At 51.8% G+C, this 19,999-nt stretch overlaps 1 protein-coding gene across 1 annotated transcript in view; it reads right to left on the bottom strand.

The window, feature by feature from the left end:
• The window catches only part of CACNA1E (calcium voltage-gated channel subunit alpha1 E), a 105,799-nt gene that overhangs the window by 45,435 nt on the left and 40,365 nt on the right, over positions 1-19,999 (bottom strand). The window contains exon 8 of the mRNA XM_086753971.1: positions 11,225-11,328. Within this exon, the coding sequence (XP_086610097.1) occupies positions 11,225-11,328 (104 nt within the window). The remainder of the gene's footprint in view (positions 1-11,224; positions 11,329-19,999) is intronic.

Below are 19,999 nucleotides of genomic sequence, written 5' to 3'. Positions count from 1 at the left end.
CTGCAAAGAACAAATGGCATCATTCTCTCTGCAAAATGAATATCGCTCTCCCCGGAGACTAGCAGCAATCTCCAACCTCAAAAAAAAAAAACCAATATTCAAAAGAACTGAAAGAATTGGTCTGTCTGCTGCAGAGAGAGTTCAAGTGCATTACCCCAACTGAGCTATTACACCCCTAATGCTGTGTGGGCTTTCGCATGTGTGCGCGCGCGCGTGTGTTTGTGTGAAAAGCCCTGAATGTTCCCTGCATCTCTTGTTTAAGATCCCCAGACAATTCAAGCGTTTTTAATTCCACCCCAGGAAGGTGAAGTTTCCTGCCGCTCTGGCATTAAGCATCAAACGACTCTCCCCCTCCATCGCTGGCTTTCAGACCGCAATGAGACTTTCTTCCTAGGGCAGGGAAGGGGGAAGAGAACAAAAGGCAAGGAAGAGAAAAGCCTCTTAAGGAAAGGGAAGGAGGGCAGGAAGAGATGGGAGAGATGGAAGGACCTCCCACAGCCGACAGCAAAATGTACTCTCAGTTTTGCCCTACCTGGAGGAAAGGTAGGAGGACCACTTTGGCTGTGCCATCATCCCCCCACCGGCCTTTGTTAGCAAATTTGGGATGTCAAGAAATAAGAAGATGCCATTTGCAGCCAGAGTTAGCAGGGAGGTTGCCTCTCTCCCTCTGGTTTGCTCCCCTGGTCCTCCCACGTGCTGGACACCTGCCCCATGGGCCGTAACCCCACACCAGCCAGCTCCTTGGCAGAGCTTCTGCCAGCTGGACACTGCAACCAGGAGCACCTGGAAAGCTTCCCCTGACCTACACCAGCTGGGAATAATCTGGCCCCTCTCTGCCACTTCCTGCTTGCCCATCCCTTTGTCCTCTGGCTCCTCCAGAAGGACCAGCTGAGCCTCAGACCACCTTTTCCCAGAAAAGGGAATGGAAGCATCTTTTCCAGTGCCCTCCTCTCATCAAGCACCATTTCCCTCTACCCAACTGTTTGCTCACAGAGCCTTAATTTGCAAGAAGCTGGTGCCACACGCATCCAGGGACAAGGTCTGTGCAGCTGTGGCAGCGTCTCCGAGGGAGACACTTCCCACACACTTGATCCCTAATGGAACTTAATTGCTTTTGTCCATTAGAAGGAGGAAGGGGTGGCAGAAAGGAGAGGGGGGATAAAAAATTAAGCTCAACTTAATGAATTATTACATTTCAGAGAGACACGTTACTGAGCAGGGCAGCAGTGGGGGCTGGTGACATCTGAGAGTGGGTAGGCGATGCTGACAGATCAAGGATTGCTCAGAGCCAATTTGCAGCAGCGGGTAGAGATAATACTGTATGTGAGTGAGAACAGGGCCAGCAACGGTGACTGACAGCCGCCTGGGAAGGCTCCAAGTCACAGGCAGGGTAGCATCCCATCGCCAAGAGAGCCAGGTGCCTGCCTCCCATTGAAGGGCCCTGCTCCCCGGCATGGTTGGGTTACATTGCCAAGGACGGCCCAATTTTGCCTTGCAAAGAGCCCAGGGCTGTGCTGCCCCATGGGGTCCCTGCGAGGGGGCTCCAAGGACCCCAGCAGACAGCACGGTCCCCACCAGCAACACTTCTGCTTGTCCACCTGGGTCTTCCAGCCCCAAATCCTAATGCCTCCAGCATGAAAACATCCACCCATGACAGCCGAGCTCCACTCGTGCCAACCCCGTGGCATTGCAGCCCTTCTCCGTTTGGCCTCATAAAGCTGAAGGCACGCAGTGAGCGATGGAGGCGAGCGCTGAAGGTCGCAATGGGAGCTGGGGAGCAGGTTGCCATCTGTCCTCCTGCACGCAAGGGCACCATCCATCCACAAGCCATGCCTAGCCTGCCAGGGCGATTGGAGCACAGATGGTTTGCTGCTCCTCTGCCTGCAAATTCTCCTCTACAGCCTTGGCATTCTGAGAGAGTCTCTGCTCCAAACAGGAGCCCTTGGGAGACACCGCTACACTTGGTCATCCTACTCTCCAGGCCCTCTCACCCTCGCTCGCACCAGGGCAGCAATGCTCAAAGGGCTGGAGAGCCCAGGTCTGGTTATAATGGGAGAACCACCCATGTAGAAGTATCCAGCCTGAAAAAGGGGCCTGTATTTTTGAAAAAAACAAAAACAAAAAGAAAAAAAAAGAAGAAAAAACACAAAAGCAAAACAAACCCAAGGAAACAGAAAAAAAAACCCAAACCAACCAAAAAACCCAACCACAAGAAAATCAACAACCAAAAACTAGTCAAGAAAAAAAACAAAACACAGATACTGCAACCCACTTTTCTCCTTTTTGGAGCTTCTTTGAGTCCAGAGCAGGTATATAGCACTGGTCACATCAATAGTGTGGCTTCCATACTTTGAAACCACAAGCCAATCATCTTCAAACCCATCCATTTGTCATCTTTTGCCACCGTTAAAGATGCCTCCAACAAACCAGTTACCAAACAGGTCTTGAAACGACATGAGGCAGCAGAAAAGAGGGGGTGGGAAGAGGAGAAGTACTGGCTTACATGCTGAGGATGAGGCAGCAGTACCATGCTGCTGTGAAAAAAAACAAACAAACCATACATAACGGGATGTGTAATAAGGAACACCATCTGTAAGACCTCAGGTAATACTGCTGCTCTCCTCAGCACTGGTGAGGTCTCAGCTCATGGCTTCACCTCAGGTCTGAGCACCACAATTTGAGGAAAAAAATGCCTTCAACTCCAGGAGGGTGTCAGGAAAGGTTATGGGACAGAACTAACAACAGACGCCTTGGAAAACACAGATGAGACAGTTGCAAACCAGGGGGATCAGATGGTATTTACCCAAGAGGTGTAAAGGAACTGAAGTAAGAGTGTTGAACTAACGGTGTGGTCTATAACCTGGTGCTTCAACTTCAACAGACAGTGGCGGGCAGGCGCAGCAGAATGGGCATTGCAGACCAGGACTACTGCCCTGAACTGATGGCAAAGGTGAGAGCAGGGTGTCCAAAAGGCACAAAAACCTCTGCAGAGGGAAGATGTGCTTCATAGGTCTGCTCTGGAGGACACAACAAGCTTGTTGGCTAAGGGTAATTGCTTGATTAAGTTCACCTGAATTGCCAGAAGAAGACAGAGAAGATTCAAGGCCAGGTTGGACAACCTGATCTGGTTGGAGATGTCCCTGCTCTTTGCAGGGGGGTTGGACTGGATGGGCTTTAAAGGTCCCTTCCAACCCAAACGATTCTACGGTTCTATGATTCCTTAACGAAGCTGGACTGTCTCGAGAAAATCTTCTCATGAAGACCTAACTGGTGACAAGAATAAAAAAAAAAAAAAGGAAAACAAACATCCTAAACATCCTATGTCTTATATTCCCCTTTAGTGGTGGACATTAGCTTTTGATCATCCCTGTGTACTTTGGCGAGAGTTACGTGTTCACCGCGTTGTGACAAAGCTGCAGCAAAAAGCTGAGTGTACAGCTGACGATGCTAAAGAGAGCACATTTATAGAGCACCGGCAGACACACGAGTTGGGGAACGAAAAGCTGACAAGCTGTTGGCGACACTGAACAGCAGAACAGGAAGGAGCTGGGAGATACCAGCCCTGAGATTACCCATTACATCACTGTCCCACTTAAAAAGGGGCAGATGCTGATGGTTATCTTCTACTTTGAAGAAAGCTTGTGATTTAAATCACATTTTCCTATAGGTACTCGCCAATGTCTGTCACTTCTAACAGGTCATAAAGGGGCTTGTAGTAGACAGGATTCATACCAAGCATCATGAACAATTCAGAAAGACCTCGTTGTGATAGTTCGCGTTGACACCTGACGCTAAGAGAAATGGACAAAAATAGAGGTAGAAGGGAAAGGCAATGACAAGATGAAGACACAGGGAGAAGGCTGCCCAAACAGGAAACTGTCTCTACAAGCGAGAAGAGGACAGAGGGGCTGCAGATGAAGAGCCACCAGAAGCAAAGTCAAGACTTCCGGCACTAAACAGCTCCTTTGATAAGCCAGTCCCTCAAAGAGATATGGGCCATCGTGGCTCCACGGGTGGCCCAAAGCAACAGAGACAGGGTCAGCATTGGCCAGCTGTGTAATGGGATCTCCTGGGGCCAGGATTTGGGCAGCTTTGAAGACAAAGTTTTTTGAAGAAGAATTATTTTTTGAAGAAGAATTCAAATAACTGGTATTTGATGGAGAACCAGAGCAGCAATGCAGACACCGAAATGACTCAAAGCAGTGAGAAACACAAGAGAATTCAGACTTTGCATCTGCTGCTGGGGAACACAGCCCACTGAACAGCAAGAACTTTAAATACCCACCCTCTTCTCTCCAGTGATTTTCATTTCTTGTCTACACTTAGCTTCAGTCAACAGGCTCTCATTTATCCGAGAGCAGGTTCACCCATCGCTTGGGAACATGGCTAGGCGTCAGCTGCACTTCACTGCAAAGCCTGTCCCTCACCAATGGATCCCAGCAGAGATCCAGGTGTCCAGTCCAGCCTCTGCATTTCAGGGTGGGATCAGCCCCTCTCCACACACTTCATGCATGCTCTCCAAAAATAAGTAGTTGTCCATGATCAAAAGGGAGAAAAGCATGTGTGGATGCTTGCTTTGTGTTCAGCTCAACCATGCTCTGACCTTTAAAAAAAAAAAAAAAAAAAGACAGATTTTCCACAACACTTAGGTTGGGTTCGGAGCAGCCAATAGTTTGGAGAGCTTATTGTTTTGAAGTAGAGAAAAATAAATTACAAAGAGGACAAATATCACCGGGAGAAGGGAGCCACCGACATTCCGGCTGTAGAGTCTCCATTTCAACATTTTTTCCAAGGGTAACAATGCTGAGGTTTGCCTCTCTGCCTCCGTTGCTCAGAGCAGCCTGTTGTTTGCAATGTTGCACCAAAGGCAGCAATAGCACGGTCAACTCACACTGAAAAAAAAAAAAAAAACCAACAAAACCAACAAAACAAAAATGCTATAGAAAGGCAGCGGAGGGTCTGGTAGCCCCATCAGCAAGAAGCAGATATGGAAGCTCTGGATTTTATTTCACTCTTATCAGGCAGCGCTGGTGTGAGCAGCACAGCTTCACTGCTTCAAGAGCCCCGGGCTTTGTTCGCAATCACTCCCACTGGCTCATGCGGCGCTGGGAAAATGTCACTCCTCCCCTTCCCTCCTATGCTCCAGTTTTTATCCTCTGTAAGCGGAGAACGGTTTTACAGTCCCCCTTTGCAAGTGACAGCAATCTGCGGATGAAAGGTGCACGGACAGTACTGCAGGTGAGTTACAGCATAGAAATCACCGATTTTCAACGTTTCATCATGTTCACTTCCCAGGAACTTCCAGGCACTCTAATTGATGCCTTCAACACACAGATACAATGAATTCAGAACCAACTATCAAGTGTGAAACCCACAATGCAACTGCTAGATGTGTCATTCCACCACTGCAAAAACAAACAAACAGCCGCCTACGATGTACAAAGAACTGATAACGCTATATGATTCATCTGGGGCATCCTGTCTATGACACCTAACAGGAGCGCCCAGCACCCCCTTGCAAGGACGGCGTTGGTCACGGAGGAACTGGGCATCTCCAAAGCCATCGACCAAGCCGAAGAGCTGCAGCCGCAGCCACACGATTGCGGTCATTAACCAAGATGAAGGAAATTACGATGATCTGGAACAAAAAACTCCAAAAACAAACTGTAATCAAGAACTATCCGTTGAGCACTTTATCGAGAGGATGAAAACTGAGCCTTTTCACCCACAGTCCACAGACAAGAGACAGTCTGCAGAGCAAATTTGCAAGGAGGCACAAATAAGAGCAAATCTGAAGCAGCTGAGACACACTGGCAAATAATTTACGAAGAGAAATCAAAGGGGAAAGTCAGAGAGTCATCTCTTTGTTGTGGATGTTTTTTAATCCTGTCCAGCTAGCTGTTAAGAGGAGTCATTATTCCCCGTAACACGGAGGGATGCAGCACACCAGACGCGCATGCCTTGTCAGGCAGCTTGTTTGCAAAGGGCTTGGAGGCCCTCCGCAGAAAGGTGGTACAGCAGAGCAAGGCAGAGAGGCACTCATTGAATATGGATGCCCACCTGGCTGCTGAATATAAATGAAGAACTCAAAGGCTCCTTTGCTTCACTCATGTTCAAATACCATGTCACTGACACAAGAGCTGCCCCAGAAGAAAGCGACAAACGTGGCCATTTCTTACCAAGCATGGCCTGACCAGCGCGCATCCCATGACGGTGCTGGGGGACCTGGCAGGAGGCATCACAGGCCCCCTCCTCACTACACCCACACCTCCATTCAAAAGCGGTTCCAACGAGTCCCCAAACACACAACAGGCACAGACATTTTACATCTCATCCAAGCTGCTCTCTGAGATGCTACAATCATTATATAAAAAACCCCAATGCTTCCAAGCTTTCATGCTTCCAATGCAATATTTCTCAGGCATGTTTGTTGGTGTCTTGCTGTCAACTCATGATCTTCCCACAAGCATTCCTGCACTGTGGCAACATGTCTCCTCACTTTCCCCTCCACAAACTGCCTACCTCCAAGACATTAATCCTCTTCCCAGCATTTTTGGCTTTAAAATCACCTGATTCAGCTCAAATGCACAGGGCCCAGGTGCTGGCAATAAAACCTCTGACTCCATTGAAAATGTACATTTGTTCCTTCAACACCCTTATTATTAATTGCTATAAAACTTAATTTTATTCATCAATTGTTATGCCTCAAAATTGGATGGGAAAAAAATTCAAATTAAGTGAAGTGAAAAGATTTCAGAGATGGTACAGAAGGCTCCTGAAGGAACTGAAGAAAACTCTCCAGAGACTGGGAACACAGCACTAACCCAACCTGAAAGAAAGAAGATCTTAAGACAAAGAAATCTTGCCAAATTGATCCTTTAATTATAACATTAGTCGTTTCTTTCAAAGGCTTAGTGCAAGAGCTGGGGGTGGGGGGCAGAAAAGACTTAAAGGGAGAAAAGACTTAACATCACCAGGATGAGTAGAAGCAATTAGGAGGATTTAAATTACTCTCTTGTTTGGTATGAGGCAGACGGATTTCATTTTTCTTGCCATCGTGCTCAACTTCTTGCTTTGCCATCAGCTTCCAGAGGTCTTCTCCTTGGCAGACCCGAGGACCCAGCTTTCCTAGGTCAGGCAGCATCCCCTTCCACTCTGCACACACTCTGCCACTGCTGCGGACCATGAACGCCCATGATTACAGCAGCTTTGTCACCCTGGAAAGGGGCTGGAAGTACGAGGCTGGATATGGGAGAGGAGTCTACTAGCCCTCAACAGGAGGACAGATGCTGCAATAAATGGAGGAGGGTGATTGCAAACCAGAGTTTCTCTGCAGGGACTGGGGAAAGGGAGACGGAAAAAAGTCAAAGCACAGCCTGTCTGGGCTCAGAAATGCCACGAGTCCTCAACATTATACCTCCAAGTATGGCTTGTTGTTTCTCTGTACTCTTTCATCTTCTTGCTCCCAGTGACGAGCTAGACACAAGCCATCTCCTCGCCAGGAGAAGCAAAGCAGACAGGACCTCTGCAGTGGCTTGGACAGGACCAGCAGCGAGCTGCAGTCATTACTGGGATGGCATTACCGCTGCCGTACCTTCGTGTGTGCCACAGGTGGCAGGGACCCGCCAGCACGGCTCTCACCCAGTCTCGGCTGCGCTGGAAATGCAGCATGAACACACAGAGATCCAAACTCTTTTACATGGAAAACAATTGAGAAAAAAAAAAAACTAAACACACCATTTCACAAAGAAGGGAAAGCAGACCTTTGCAAATTCCTGGCGTGGGGCATGTGCAACTTCTGCATCCCCCTGGCTCAAAGCCGGCCGACCGCAGGACACTGCCCGCAGCGGGCCATCAGCCGCGGGGAAGAAGGAGGTCCCGTCCTCCCCTCCTACCCATCCCAGGGCAGAGATGGCTGCCACGTGTGATCCCCTCCCTGCGCTACAGTGGTTCTCCCTTGGAAGAGGTGCAGAGCTGCAGGTGCACCCTGTCCCAGCGCAGCAGGGCGCTGGGTACCAACCTCAGGCCACGGGACGGCAGCAAGCAACACTTGATATGAGTCTCAGCATCCTCCCGAGCTCCCAAATCCACCGGCTGCCGCGTGGCAGAAAAACGGGGCGTTTCAGCTGATGCTCCATCCTCCCTCGCTCCCACTGACTCTCTTCTGCCAGGATTATTTTGGTAGCTTGTGTAGCTTTAAAAGCTGAGCAGTCACATCTCCTTGGGCTTTGTACCTGCTCTCAAAGAGGAACAGGGCCAATTTTTTTTTGCTTTCCTGCTTTCAGTTGGAATTAATTGATCTGTAATTGCACCCATAGAGGGGGAAAAGTTAATAGACATAGTAATAAATGCCAAAACCCCAGAAGAACTGGCTCTCCAAGCCCCTGCCTGGAGTGACTCCATCTCCTCCTAATAGTGTTGCATGCAATGCCAGTGCATGTGTGCGTGTTAGTATTTAGAGAGAAAAATCGAGGAGCCTCAGTATGATGGAAATCATTTCTTTTCCTCTCCCACATACTTTGTGCTTAGGAGCAGATGGATCCAGGCTGTTTACATCACGGAGGTCATGCCTCAGCTTAACAGTTGGGGAACTGACTGTTGGGAGAGATGCGCATCGTACCCAGAAGATTGCTAAATCTGGGCTCCGGCAAACTTCTAATGGTGGCAAGTTAAACGCACAAATGTCCTCCTGCAGCCTCTTCGCATCCAGGACCTGCTTCAGGTGTTTAATTGTTTCCTCAAAGAAAACAGCTGCTGAGGAAAAGCGAGGGCAGAGCAGCAGCTCTGCAGCAGGTCCCGAGCGTGAACTCTGAGAAGAAGGCTGGAAATCCCAAGCAGACCTCGTTATTCACCAGTGCAGATGGTGCCATTTGCAAGAAACGTGGGTCCAGGTTTCTGCAAGCTGGCTACTAGGTCTCGCCACTCACCGCTTCACCCCAAATTAACAAAGCAACCGTGATTTCAGCTAGCTGGGCTAGCTGCTTGTCTTCCCCCAAAGCAGTGCTGTAACGTCAGGGAAAGGTTTGCTTCACATTGAGGTGTTTCCATGGAGCTCATCCCCAAAGTGACCTTCTCCTCCCTTCTCAGCCCAGCCGTGGGGCATGCAGGGCGATCCAGCCAGACCCTGCAGCTCACCCAGCTCAGCACCTGGGGGATGGAAGAGTCACTCTTCCCCTCCCACAGCAGAGCCAAGTGCTCTCTTCCAGCACAAGAGGATTGTGAGAAGCGTTGAAAAAAAAAAAAAAAAAAAAAAAAAAACCTAAGCAAGCAAAATGAGGAACGAAGCCCTTCTTCTTGCACTCATGGACATACATTTTTTGCGTACAGAAGTACTTTCTCCCGCCTTGCAACTTCTCCCTCCGCAACTCCGGCAGCAGCTTTGGCAAGAGGATGCTTCACCACCGCCAAGGTACTGTATCCACCGAGCCGCAGCAGATGCCTGTGGCCACGGCCAGGCAGGAAGGCACGCGTGGTGGCCTTGCCATCCGGTGGCAGAGTCCAGCTTGCCGCCTCCGCTCACCTCACTCAGCCCTCTGGGGAGCTGAGCAGTCGCGCTTTTCCCTAGGTATCTGGCACACCACAAGAGCATCTCCATTGCCAATTAGGCCACCCACCCACTTGCATCCTTCCCCAATACAAACCCTATTAGCAATAAACAAACAGTCGAAATGCCAGCCGGCGCCTGGGAAGAGCCCTAGACAAGCGCATCCAATTCAGCAGACGTAGGAACAGCTGCCTCATTCAGGCAAGCACGGAGCTTGGACCAGGGCATGGGCCAGGCATCCCACCGGCCACCCTATGGTCCTCCTGCCAGTGGCTGGCTTGCAGACCAGAGCGATGCTGCTTTGCTGTGTCTCCAGGCTGCTCTCAGCATCACACCAGCACCAAAAGCCTCAGTGTCCACACAACGCACTGCATTAGCACAACTCAAGATCACAATAAGGGGCTTTTCCAGTTGCCTAGCCCTGAGCTTCCTAACTTTCCCCTTTTCTGGGCTTTAGCAGGAAAGCTCCTGCTTGGCACTGGCACCCAGTTAGACTTTGCTCAAATCCTCAAGCTGGATGTGGCATAAGAAATGCAAAAGCCACCCAACGCTGCTTGGCCATCCTCATCCTCCACAAGAGCTCCCTCCCTGCAAGGCAGTGTGAAAGCCTGGAGCATCCTGTCCCCAGAGCCCCTAGACTCACTCAGATCCCAGACTGAGAGCTGGGGAAATTCAACCCACCTTCATAAGACCCTGAAGCTGAGCCTGCCACTCCAGAAGCGCTCCTAAAATCACTATGTCACACCTGAACACCCGGGGACACTTAGGACAGTGACAGACATGACCAGGGCCAGTCTCCACATTGATCCCTGCATCTAAGGGCTTCCCAGTTGACCAAACCAGCGCTATGGTGGCTTTTATTTTGCTATGATTAGCAATTAAGAAAAAATATGATCTGCTGCTGGACACAGGGTCCCCACTGCCACTGGTGGCCACGGCAGAGGAGACCACATCCCTCTCCCAGCACAGAGGAGGGTATGCGCTCCTCACGCACTAACCCCTGCCAGCGGCTGAGGATGTGCTGATGCAACCACAGTTCATTGTCATGGAGACAAGAAGCCTTTTTCTCTTCAAACCCAGTTTAATGGCTTGGATTAAAACCTCCCTTCCCCTGGGAAAGGCAGAACAGGGACCATTGTGTTGTCCCTACGTGGCTTGTCCACATGCACCCCAGGCAGCCCTACCCTCACCAGCGCCCAGCACGTCCTCCTGGCCATGACCCTCACAGCATGGAGGTGCCCCGCATCGTCCCTATGCATGCCCCAAACCCAGCCCAACCCGTGCCCGCTACACTCCATCAGCCAGCAAATGCACACCCCAGTACAAACACATCCCAGACTCAAACACATTTCCATAAGCCTCACCAAAGTCTCTCCCCTCCAGCAGGTTCAAGCAGCCAGAAGATTGACACCGACCATTTTTCACAGGTGACCAAAACCACGAGCTCTTCAGCAAGGCAAAACAATGAGAAAGCATCTTCAACCTGCCCCTTTCCCAGCTCCCTAGGGAGCAATGGGAGCAAGCAGAGCCAGGGAACGATCCTTCGCTGTGGAGCAGGCAGGCATGGAGGAGATGGGGGGAATCAGCTACTGGGGGGCATAACAGTACCGGGGACCAACTTCGGGGCTCGGAGACACGTGACAGGCATGGCCTGGAGGGGACGGACAGCATCTCACTTACCCCGACAGCACTCCCAGGACAAGGTTGAGGACGAAGAAGGATCCAATGATGATGAGGGGGATGAAGTACAGCCAGTTCCAGGTGGCTCCTAAGGCATCATTGGTCTGGAGAGGAAAAGAAAAAATGCACGTGATGTTATGTTCAATACCAGGACCCAGGGCAGAGGCAGGGCACATTAGCTCAGGCGCAGCAGCGATTCTCACTCCAGGCTGATCATGCCAGGTTCCTCAGGGTGATGTGGCCATGCCCACTCAGATGGGAACTCCTGGCTAGCCATGCCCCTTGGCACCCTGCCACAGCCATGCTCTCCTCCATGGTGTCCAGCCCTCATTGGGCAGGACCACTCTCCCCTGCCTCCTCCTACAACTCCAGCAGGGATGCAGGAGCTGCAAGACAGTGGTACAGTCTCTTGGTAGTGGATAGATAGAGGTCCAAGGATTTGCAGACCAAAATTGTGGAGCTGAGCACATAGGGGCCACCCTGAGCACACCTCACCCAACAACCCAGCAGCTTGATTCAGTGCTCCTCTGCACATCCCATCAAGACAGGGCAAAGGAGCCCCGCGGCAGCGGCGACGGCCGAGCACAGTGCTGGTTAAGAGGGAAAGATTTACAAGGTGCCTTAGGGCCAGGGAAGCTGGCCATTAAAGAAGAGCAGCCAATGCTTGTCCTTCCATGCACGGAGGAAAAGAGGCTGGTGCAGAGAAGCCCCACACCTCCACACGGGCATTTTGTTGACAGGATCATTGGTTATAAATTAGGGACACCCTCCCGTTCTGGGTACATTACCCCAACCCCAAGCAGCTGAGAGCAGAGTGGAGCAGTGCAAGGTCCGACAGCTAAAAACGCTGCTGGCAAGCGCTGCTTAACACCTCCAGACATTTATTCACTGAGGCTTTTAATAAAGCAGTGCCCCTCTGCACCTTGCAGCCGCTTCCCAGGCCCCATTTGTCCTCCGGTGTCAGGCAAAGCGCACATGACGCCGGGCTGGAGGGTGATGCGGCAGAACGTGACTGTCTGGGGGAGGTGGTATCAATCTTGTTGCAATGAAAGGCTCTTTCTCTTTTCTTTCTCTTCCCCCCTTCTCCCCGTGCTAATTAAGCCCTCATCTTCGTCTGAGTCATTGGCACCACATCTCTCAGTCGGCCAGTGCAGGAGCCAAGACAAGGCTCTGCAAGGGGAGAAGCGCATCTCCAAGGTGGGAGAGAAAACCACTGTGCTGAAGTCTTCCTCCAGTGACCGAGGCATCAGCGGGAACCTCAGCCGGGTGTCCCCACCACTCTGACGCTAAGCCCGAGGCAGGACGGGCGATACCAGCCCAACCCACTGCAGACACCAACCACAGACAGGGAGGGGGATGTTGTGGGCAGAGACCTCAGTGCCAAGCAGCACCTGGCATGCATTTTCTCAAGGTCCTGCACCCCTCAAGGGCCCCAGTCCACCAACAGTCCCTTTCCTCAGGGCCAAGAGAGAAGTGAGCACAGGGAGATGGGAATGATGCATGGGAATCCCAAACAGTCAACACTCGTCACCACCCTCCAGGGACACCCAGGTCACCGTGCTCTGCTCTAACAGCACCATTTGGCATGGCATTAGTCTTAAAGGCATTGCGTACCCCTTGGCTCAAGCTTGGCTTGAGTACCCCTTTGCTTCAGCTCCCTGCCAAGATGCCGCTGGGTACCTGTCACCCATGCCAGGATTGCTTGCCTTTCAGATTGGCTCCTGCCCAAAAGCCATGGGCTTTTCCCACGTTTCTTGGCACAGGGGATGCAAAATATATGAGCACGTTTCCTACAGGTGAACGAGACATTTCCCCCCAGGGCTGGGCCATCACCCCTCCTCCTTTGGCCTCCTCCTCTCCAGCAATGCTCAAGCAGGAGATGGAGTGGGAGACACAGGGGTGATGGAGCAGAGGGCAATTTCCCTGGGGTTATCAGCCAGTGATACCAGCAGCAGTTCCCAGACTGCCTCTTCCCACAGTATTTTGTGGACGTGGTCAAAGCTGCTGGCGCTGGGGACCTGCCTCCAGGAAATCCAGGGCAGAGGCTTGGGCACATCCCAGTGCTCCCTACAAAACCAGGAGCTGGTGATGACCAGCCAGGATGCAATGGCTCCGGCCCATCATCTAGTACCTGTTCAGCTGCTCTGACTGCCAAAATTTGCCCTTTTATTCCCCAAGAAGCTGGATAAGTTGCTCTAGTACCTTTGCAACACCCAGGCTGCAGAGGTCCCAGCTGGGGCAGGGACAAGGGGGCTTGTTTGGGAAACATGAGGAGCTTGGCATTTCACAGGCTCTGCATCTTCCACTGCTTCTCTAGCAGCGGACCACAAAGTATCCAGTGCAGGAGGACTTTAGCACGCAGAACAGCATGCGTGCAGGCACGTGTGTGCATATACACACGTGGATGTGTTTCCATCTCTCCACTCCCAAAGCTGAAGCACATCTGCCCAGGAAACAAAAGGAACTGCCACATCTGGCTGTGTTTGCCTGAGAGAGGATGCAGACTGAGTCTTGCAGAGTTGCTGAGTCCAGATCCCCTCGCGTCTTGCAATCTCCCCCAGACTTTTGTCGACTCAACCTTAAAGACTCACTATTCCCACTGGAAGGCTCCTCAAGCAGATTCTCTAATGGCTGTTCTAATTTTCAGCTTAAATTTATTTGTGCTGTTCTTTTCCAGCATTGGCCTTTGGCTGAAATACTGTTTCCCATCCTGATGTATTTGTAGATGGCTATCATGGCCATCCCTAGCCTCTGCTTTGCTAGCCAAAGCAAGGTGCTTTCAATTCTCTCTTGTATGACCGGCTCTCCCTCCCTATTTTATCTAGTAGCTCCTTTCCTGCTCCAGTCCATGCTCAGTTCATCTTCCCTGGACGCACGAGATCCGAGTGAGCGATCCTGATGGGTCCCACTCCATCCCTGCACGATGCTACCAAGACTTCGCCACCCTACCTGCAAAAGTTCCTCCTCCTCCAGGGCATCACTGGCCTGTGATCACCCTGCACTCACTCGCTCAGCCCCTCCTCCTCCACACTGCTGCTTCCCAATCAGCAAGACTCGGGCTCCTAGGAGATATCTTTGCTGTTCCTCAACAAGCACATGGCTTTCCATTTCTCACTGCATCCCACATCTCTTCCTCCAGCCCTCAAACTCCTCCAGCCTGGGGTGGCAGCCTCCATCTCCCCCAGTCCCAGGAAGCCAGTCGATGCTCTAAGCTGGAAAACCAGTGACTCATCCCTGAGGAGCCTCGCTGGTCACCACCAGCCACTACATCCCCTCAACACCACCCAGCGTCATCCTGGCACTGCTCACTTCCCTGCCAGCCTCGCAGAGCTCCTCTTCTCCTTCCTCTCTTCTCTGCTTCATTAACAGTTTCCCATAGCAAAAGCTTTACTACAAAGAGCAGCTCTAAACGTTTCCAGGTCTCCGATGCCAGGTTAGCCTGGCATGACCTACCTTTGGCAAACCCATGATTCATTTTCCTCTTTTGCCTTCCAAATCTGTTCCAAAATGGCATGCGATCGAGGTCAGGCTTACAGTCCTATTCCTGCTTGCCTTACTTTTTTTCCCTCTCCTCCCCCCACTTTTAAATATAGGCACTGCATTCGCTATTCTCCAGTCAGATGGTGCCTCCCCCAACTCGATGGAGTTGTTAAAAATACTTGTTACCAGACCTGCCATTTCATGTGCCAGCTCCTTCCAAGCACGGGGGGGGGAAGCCATCCCAAGCACTGGGCTGAGGGACATGATGGTCTCGGCACTTGGCTTTCACATCAACGGTGCTTGTGCCTGTGTCCGTGCCCTTGTTCCCACTATCCAGCCATTCTTCATAGAATCATAGAACGGTTTAGTTTGGAAGGGACCTTAAAGATTACCTAGTTCCAATTTCTCTGCAATGGGCTTGGACACCTTCCACCAGATCAGGTCACTCAAAGCGCCATCCAACCTGGCCTTGAACACTTCCAGGGATGGGACATCCACAGCTTCTCTGGCCAACCTGTGCCACTGCCTCACCACCCTCATAGTAAAGAATTTCCTCCTTATGTCTAATCTAAATCTACCTTCTTCCAGGTTAAAGCCATTATCCCTTGTCCCAACACAACAGGCCCTGTCAAAAGTCCCTCTGCAAGCTTTCCTGTAGGCCCCCTTTAGGTACTGGAAGGCCACTATAAGGTCTCCCCAGAGCCTTCTCTTTTCTGGGTTGAACAGTCCCAACTCTCTCAGCCTGTCCTCATAGGAGAGGTGTTCCAGCCCTCTGATCATCATCATGGCCTCCTCTTGACTCACTCCAACAGGTCCATGTCCTTCTTATGCTGGGAGCTCCAGAGCTGGACACAGTACTCCAGGTGGGGTCTCGCAAGAGTGGAGCAGAGGGGCAGAATCCCCTCCCCTGACCTGCTGGCCACGCTTCTTTTGATGCAGCCCAGGACGCAGGCGGCTTTCTGGGCTGCCAGCATACATTGAGCTTCTCATCAACCAACATCCCGAAGTCTTTCTCCTCAGGGCTGCTCCCAATTTTGTCGCTCAAATTTTTGTTCCCTCTGTCTTTGCGTTGACCAAAAGCTGGGGCGAAATATCCATCCGTGCCCAAATCTCCCCAACTGTCTCTTCACCATGCCTTGCTTCCATCTGCAGAGTGAAGAATCACTTGTTGCCCCCTTTGAGCATCCTTCACGAGGTCTGTGTCGGCATGACTTTTGGTGGCTCCCATAGCACTTCTCAACTTCTTTGGCACCAAGATGTAGTTGTCTTGACTGAGCAGGACCTTTTCCCACCTGTTTGGGGCATTGTTTGTTCTTCATATCCCCCCACAGGCAGTGGTTCATCACCTTGGTCCACTGTGCTTGGTTTTTTCCCCATTTGCTGAAGGTACTAAGAGGTTATAATGTGCAGAAGTCAGGGTAGATACAGGGAGTTTAGTCCCAAAATTACAAGAACACTGTAACTCCTTTAAAGAAAAAATTCCTGTCTCCCTGTGCAGCAGACCAGGTCCCGTCACTCACTCAAGCCCTTTGGGAAATGGAGGTGCAGCCTGACAGCCAATCTTTGCTGCTTCTTCCCTTCTGTCTAAGACAATCAATTCTTCACCCCAGCAGCCTAAACCACCACCACCCAAGCTCTCCCATGGCCACCAGACCAAGAAACACATTGGCTACTGCCTCCAGGCATAGCTGGGACACCAACACAACCAACATGAGCTTGTTAGTGAAGACTAAGGAGCCACAGCTTCCCAAAGGGACTCTGCACCCAAGGGTGTTCCTCATGCCAAGGCATTGATGGAGAGCTGGCAAGAGCTGAACCACTGCACTTACATCTCCACCGCAGACATGACCCATCCCTGCTGCCGGCAAAGCCTCCAAGCCTCCAAATGACACCACAAAGGTGTGGAAGCAGGACCCTCATGGGTTAACGGAGCCAGCACAGCACGTCCGCACCTGGCGAAGAAGCCCCAGCCAGCTCCTGTTCCTTAACCCCCGGCACAAGGTTATTCTTTGGGTAGCTCTTGTAGGGTGTTTTGGTGGTTTTTTTTTCCCCAAAGGGCAGGAAAAGGCACAGGGAGCTGCAAAGGCAGGTCTCACTCGGGGGGCCAGGAATCTAAAGAAATCTAAATATACACCCGAGTCGAATGCAAAGCACAAGCTCGCAGCCCACACGTACCCTCCCTCGGGCTGTGCTCACATGGGAAACTTTAGGATTTCTTTGCTATAGGGGAAGGGGGGAGGGAGGGGAGGAAACAACAAACCAGCCACAAATTCAGTCTCTCCTACCTAAAAAAAAAACCCAGAAAGTGAGTTCTGAAAGCCTGTGCAGGGTGCCTTTAATGGTCACCCACTGCCCACCAGCTCGGAGAGGGGGACTGGGGACAGAGGCTGTGGGCACCCAACTCATCTGGGGAGCAGCAAGACATGGGGGGCCCCTGGACTTCATTCACACAGCAATCTACCTTTGTTGATTCTCCAGTGTCTAGTAACAGGGCTGGGCTTCCACTTCAGGCTTTCCCTGGAGAGGAGGGGAGCTTTCTGCCCCTTCCCTACTAGGAGATGCATCCTGGAGACCTCCACGACTGGCTTGGCCAACATGAACTGCTCTACAGGCAGTTAAGCCCCCTCTCAAAACCCATCTGCATTAGGAGAGAGCCTCTGGGGTTTCTGTTTGAATCCAAACCAAAATGGCGTGTATTTAGATTGTGGTAATATACGTTCTACTATAACCAACTGGCTGTGACGCGTTCGATAGATACGGCAGCGCTGCGCTACGGGGAGCAGTCAAAATCTATGGGACTTCTAGTGGCACAGGCAGCCTCATCCTGCTCTCATTGCAGCCCTCTTCCAGGGATCTCTCACCCCATGGAGAGCTCCCATGGGGACCCACGGCTTTGCCTGCACTGCAGGAAGGCTTTAACCAACAGGGATGGGGTGACCAAACCATCCCAAGCACCATGGCTGGGCAGGAGAGGTCTGCCTGTTCCCCCGGCTGCAATCCTAGCAAGGGGGTTTGATGATGATGGGGAAAGCTGGTATCTCAGCAGGCTTTGCCCTGGGTGCTGTGCTTGCCTTCCCCAGCACTTCCAAGGGGCTTGCTGCCCAGCACCAGGGCAGAGTTGATCTGCCAGGACAGCAGGTACAAAGCCACCACAGCTTCCATGATTTGTATGCCAAATCTTCTGCTTGGCAATGCCGGATGGTCTTTGCCTGGTGGTGACACTCCTCTTGCCCCTGCCACAGCTGATGCCATCCTCCCAGCATCACCTCTGCAGGTTGGGATCTGGTCCTCCCCGCAAACCACAGCTGCATCTGCTTCACAAACACACACAGGCTAGCAGGAACAGCCTCAAAATCTCCATCCCCCAGCAAAAAGAGGGAAGAAATAATTTAAAAAAAATATGTTACAGTAGATTCCCTGGCCTAACCAGTTCCCTCAAGGCTTTGACACCCATCGCTGCTCTCCCCAGCGCAGCAACAGATCTCTCTCTTCCCTTTAATTGCCTTAATTTGATCTCTCGCGTGCAGGGCCATGCTTCACTCCCTGTCAGCCTTGCCTGGTATCCATCAGCAACCCCAGTGCCGGACAAGACCTGAATGAAAATGCTTTGCTTTTCCAGATCAGGCTAATGAGGAAATGGGTACATTTCCTTGACAGAGCCAGGACTGGCCCACAGTGGGACGCGTCCTGCCATGGCCACATGTCAAGGTCTGCAGGCAGGGTGGGCACCTCCTGCCTGATGTCCTGCCCCCAGCCATCCCTCTCTGTGATCCACTCCCCCCTCCCCACCTGCCCCCACCTCTGCTCCTGAACCCCCAAAACCTTTCCTCAGGCCAGACCCCTCTTACGCTTCCCCCAGCCTCAGGTGAGGGCACCCCCCTGACCGCCCCGCAGGCAGGATGAACTTTTCCTGCTTGGAATGTTTGCAAAGCTCTGCAGCCTTCGTTAAACCCGGCGCTTGGCTCAGGCAGTGCAGATCAGAGTCATAGAAACGTTTAGGTTGGAAAAGACCACTAAGAGCATCCAGTCCAACCATTCGGCTGGCACTGCCAAGTCCACCACTGAACCAGGTCCTTCGGCATCGGGCTCGGACACGTGCCAGCGCCGCTGCCTCTCCTGCTGGACCCAGAGCCTGCAGCAGGACACGGGTTTCCATGGGATCAGCTTTGGGGCTGTTTTTCAGCAGGGCTTGGTGATTTCCAGGCTGGATCCCTGCTTTGTTTCGAGCACACTGCAAGCCCAGAGAGGCAGCTCAGGCCCCATGCTATGTTTCCTAGATGCAGGAACATCCCCTGCTCCAGCTGCGATGCTCTAGAGCAGCAGACTCACATGCGACCTCGCTCGAGGACCCCAACTCACCTCAACACCCCCACAGCAGCACGCACACCAATGCAGAGGCGTGGAAACAGCTTCGCAAAGCCTCGCCGGCACAATTTCCAGCACCAAACCCGCTAATGAAATTACAGACCATGAACTTAATGAAGATGAGCAGCGGGGTCCAGGTAGCACCAAGACTCCTTGCCACCTCCTCCCCTTGAGCTCGGAGTTTTCGGGCAGTGCCAGAGCATCGGTGCCTGCCGGCAGACGGTTTAGGAGTGAGACTTTCCCGCGCGGGCAGGGACGAGGGTGTGGGCAGGGCGCTTTTGACAGAACATGCCTGCAAAGCCAGCGATCCAGCAGACACAGTTTGTTTCTTGCTGTGTCATTTCAGCACACACAGAGGGAAAAGGGGGGGGGGGGGGCGGGGAAAAAAAGGCAGGAACATTTGGCAAGCTGGTGTGGGTCTGGTGTTGCTGAGTGAGGAAAAAAAAGTCGTTTCTTCCAAAGGAAGATGAGGGTAAAGCAGGCTGGCGGCCACACACATGCCCGTCGGGGATGGGCTCCAGCACCCACGGCTGGCAGCACGGGGAGCCGTTTGGGGAAAACCAGTTCATTTCCTTAAAAGTTAGACAGGTTTTAAACCTTCAGGGTGGAACGGACGGCTCCTTTCCAAAGTCCTTGCTAATTTAATTGCATTTAAAACACCAGCGTTTAACATTTCAGAGGAAGAAGCAGGAAGGGGATCTGTCCTGCGGTGCCATGAGTGCCAGGGACTTTTTGGAAGCCCCCGTCCTCCCCCCAGCACACAGTACACCCCGCTTCGCCCGCACGGCCGGGAGCCACCAGGAATAGCTGCAGAGGCATTAAGATCTGTGCTTGCTACCGAGCTGCTAAGAGCGCTGGGCGTTGATTAAATTTTCATACCTCCCCGCCAGGATATTTTTTTGTGTTGCCTTTTGATTTAAAACACACAAG

This window comes from Chlamydotis macqueenii, chromosome 8, assembly GCF_036417535.1.
Source record: "Chlamydotis macqueenii isolate bChlMac1 chromosome 8, bChlMac1.mat, whole genome shotgun sequence".
Lineage (NCBI taxonomy): Eukaryota > Metazoa > Chordata > Aves > Otidiformes > Otididae > Chlamydotis > Chlamydotis macqueenii.
Note: the sequence above shows the minus strand (reverse complement) of the source record. Positions and strands in the feature narration are given on the sequence as shown.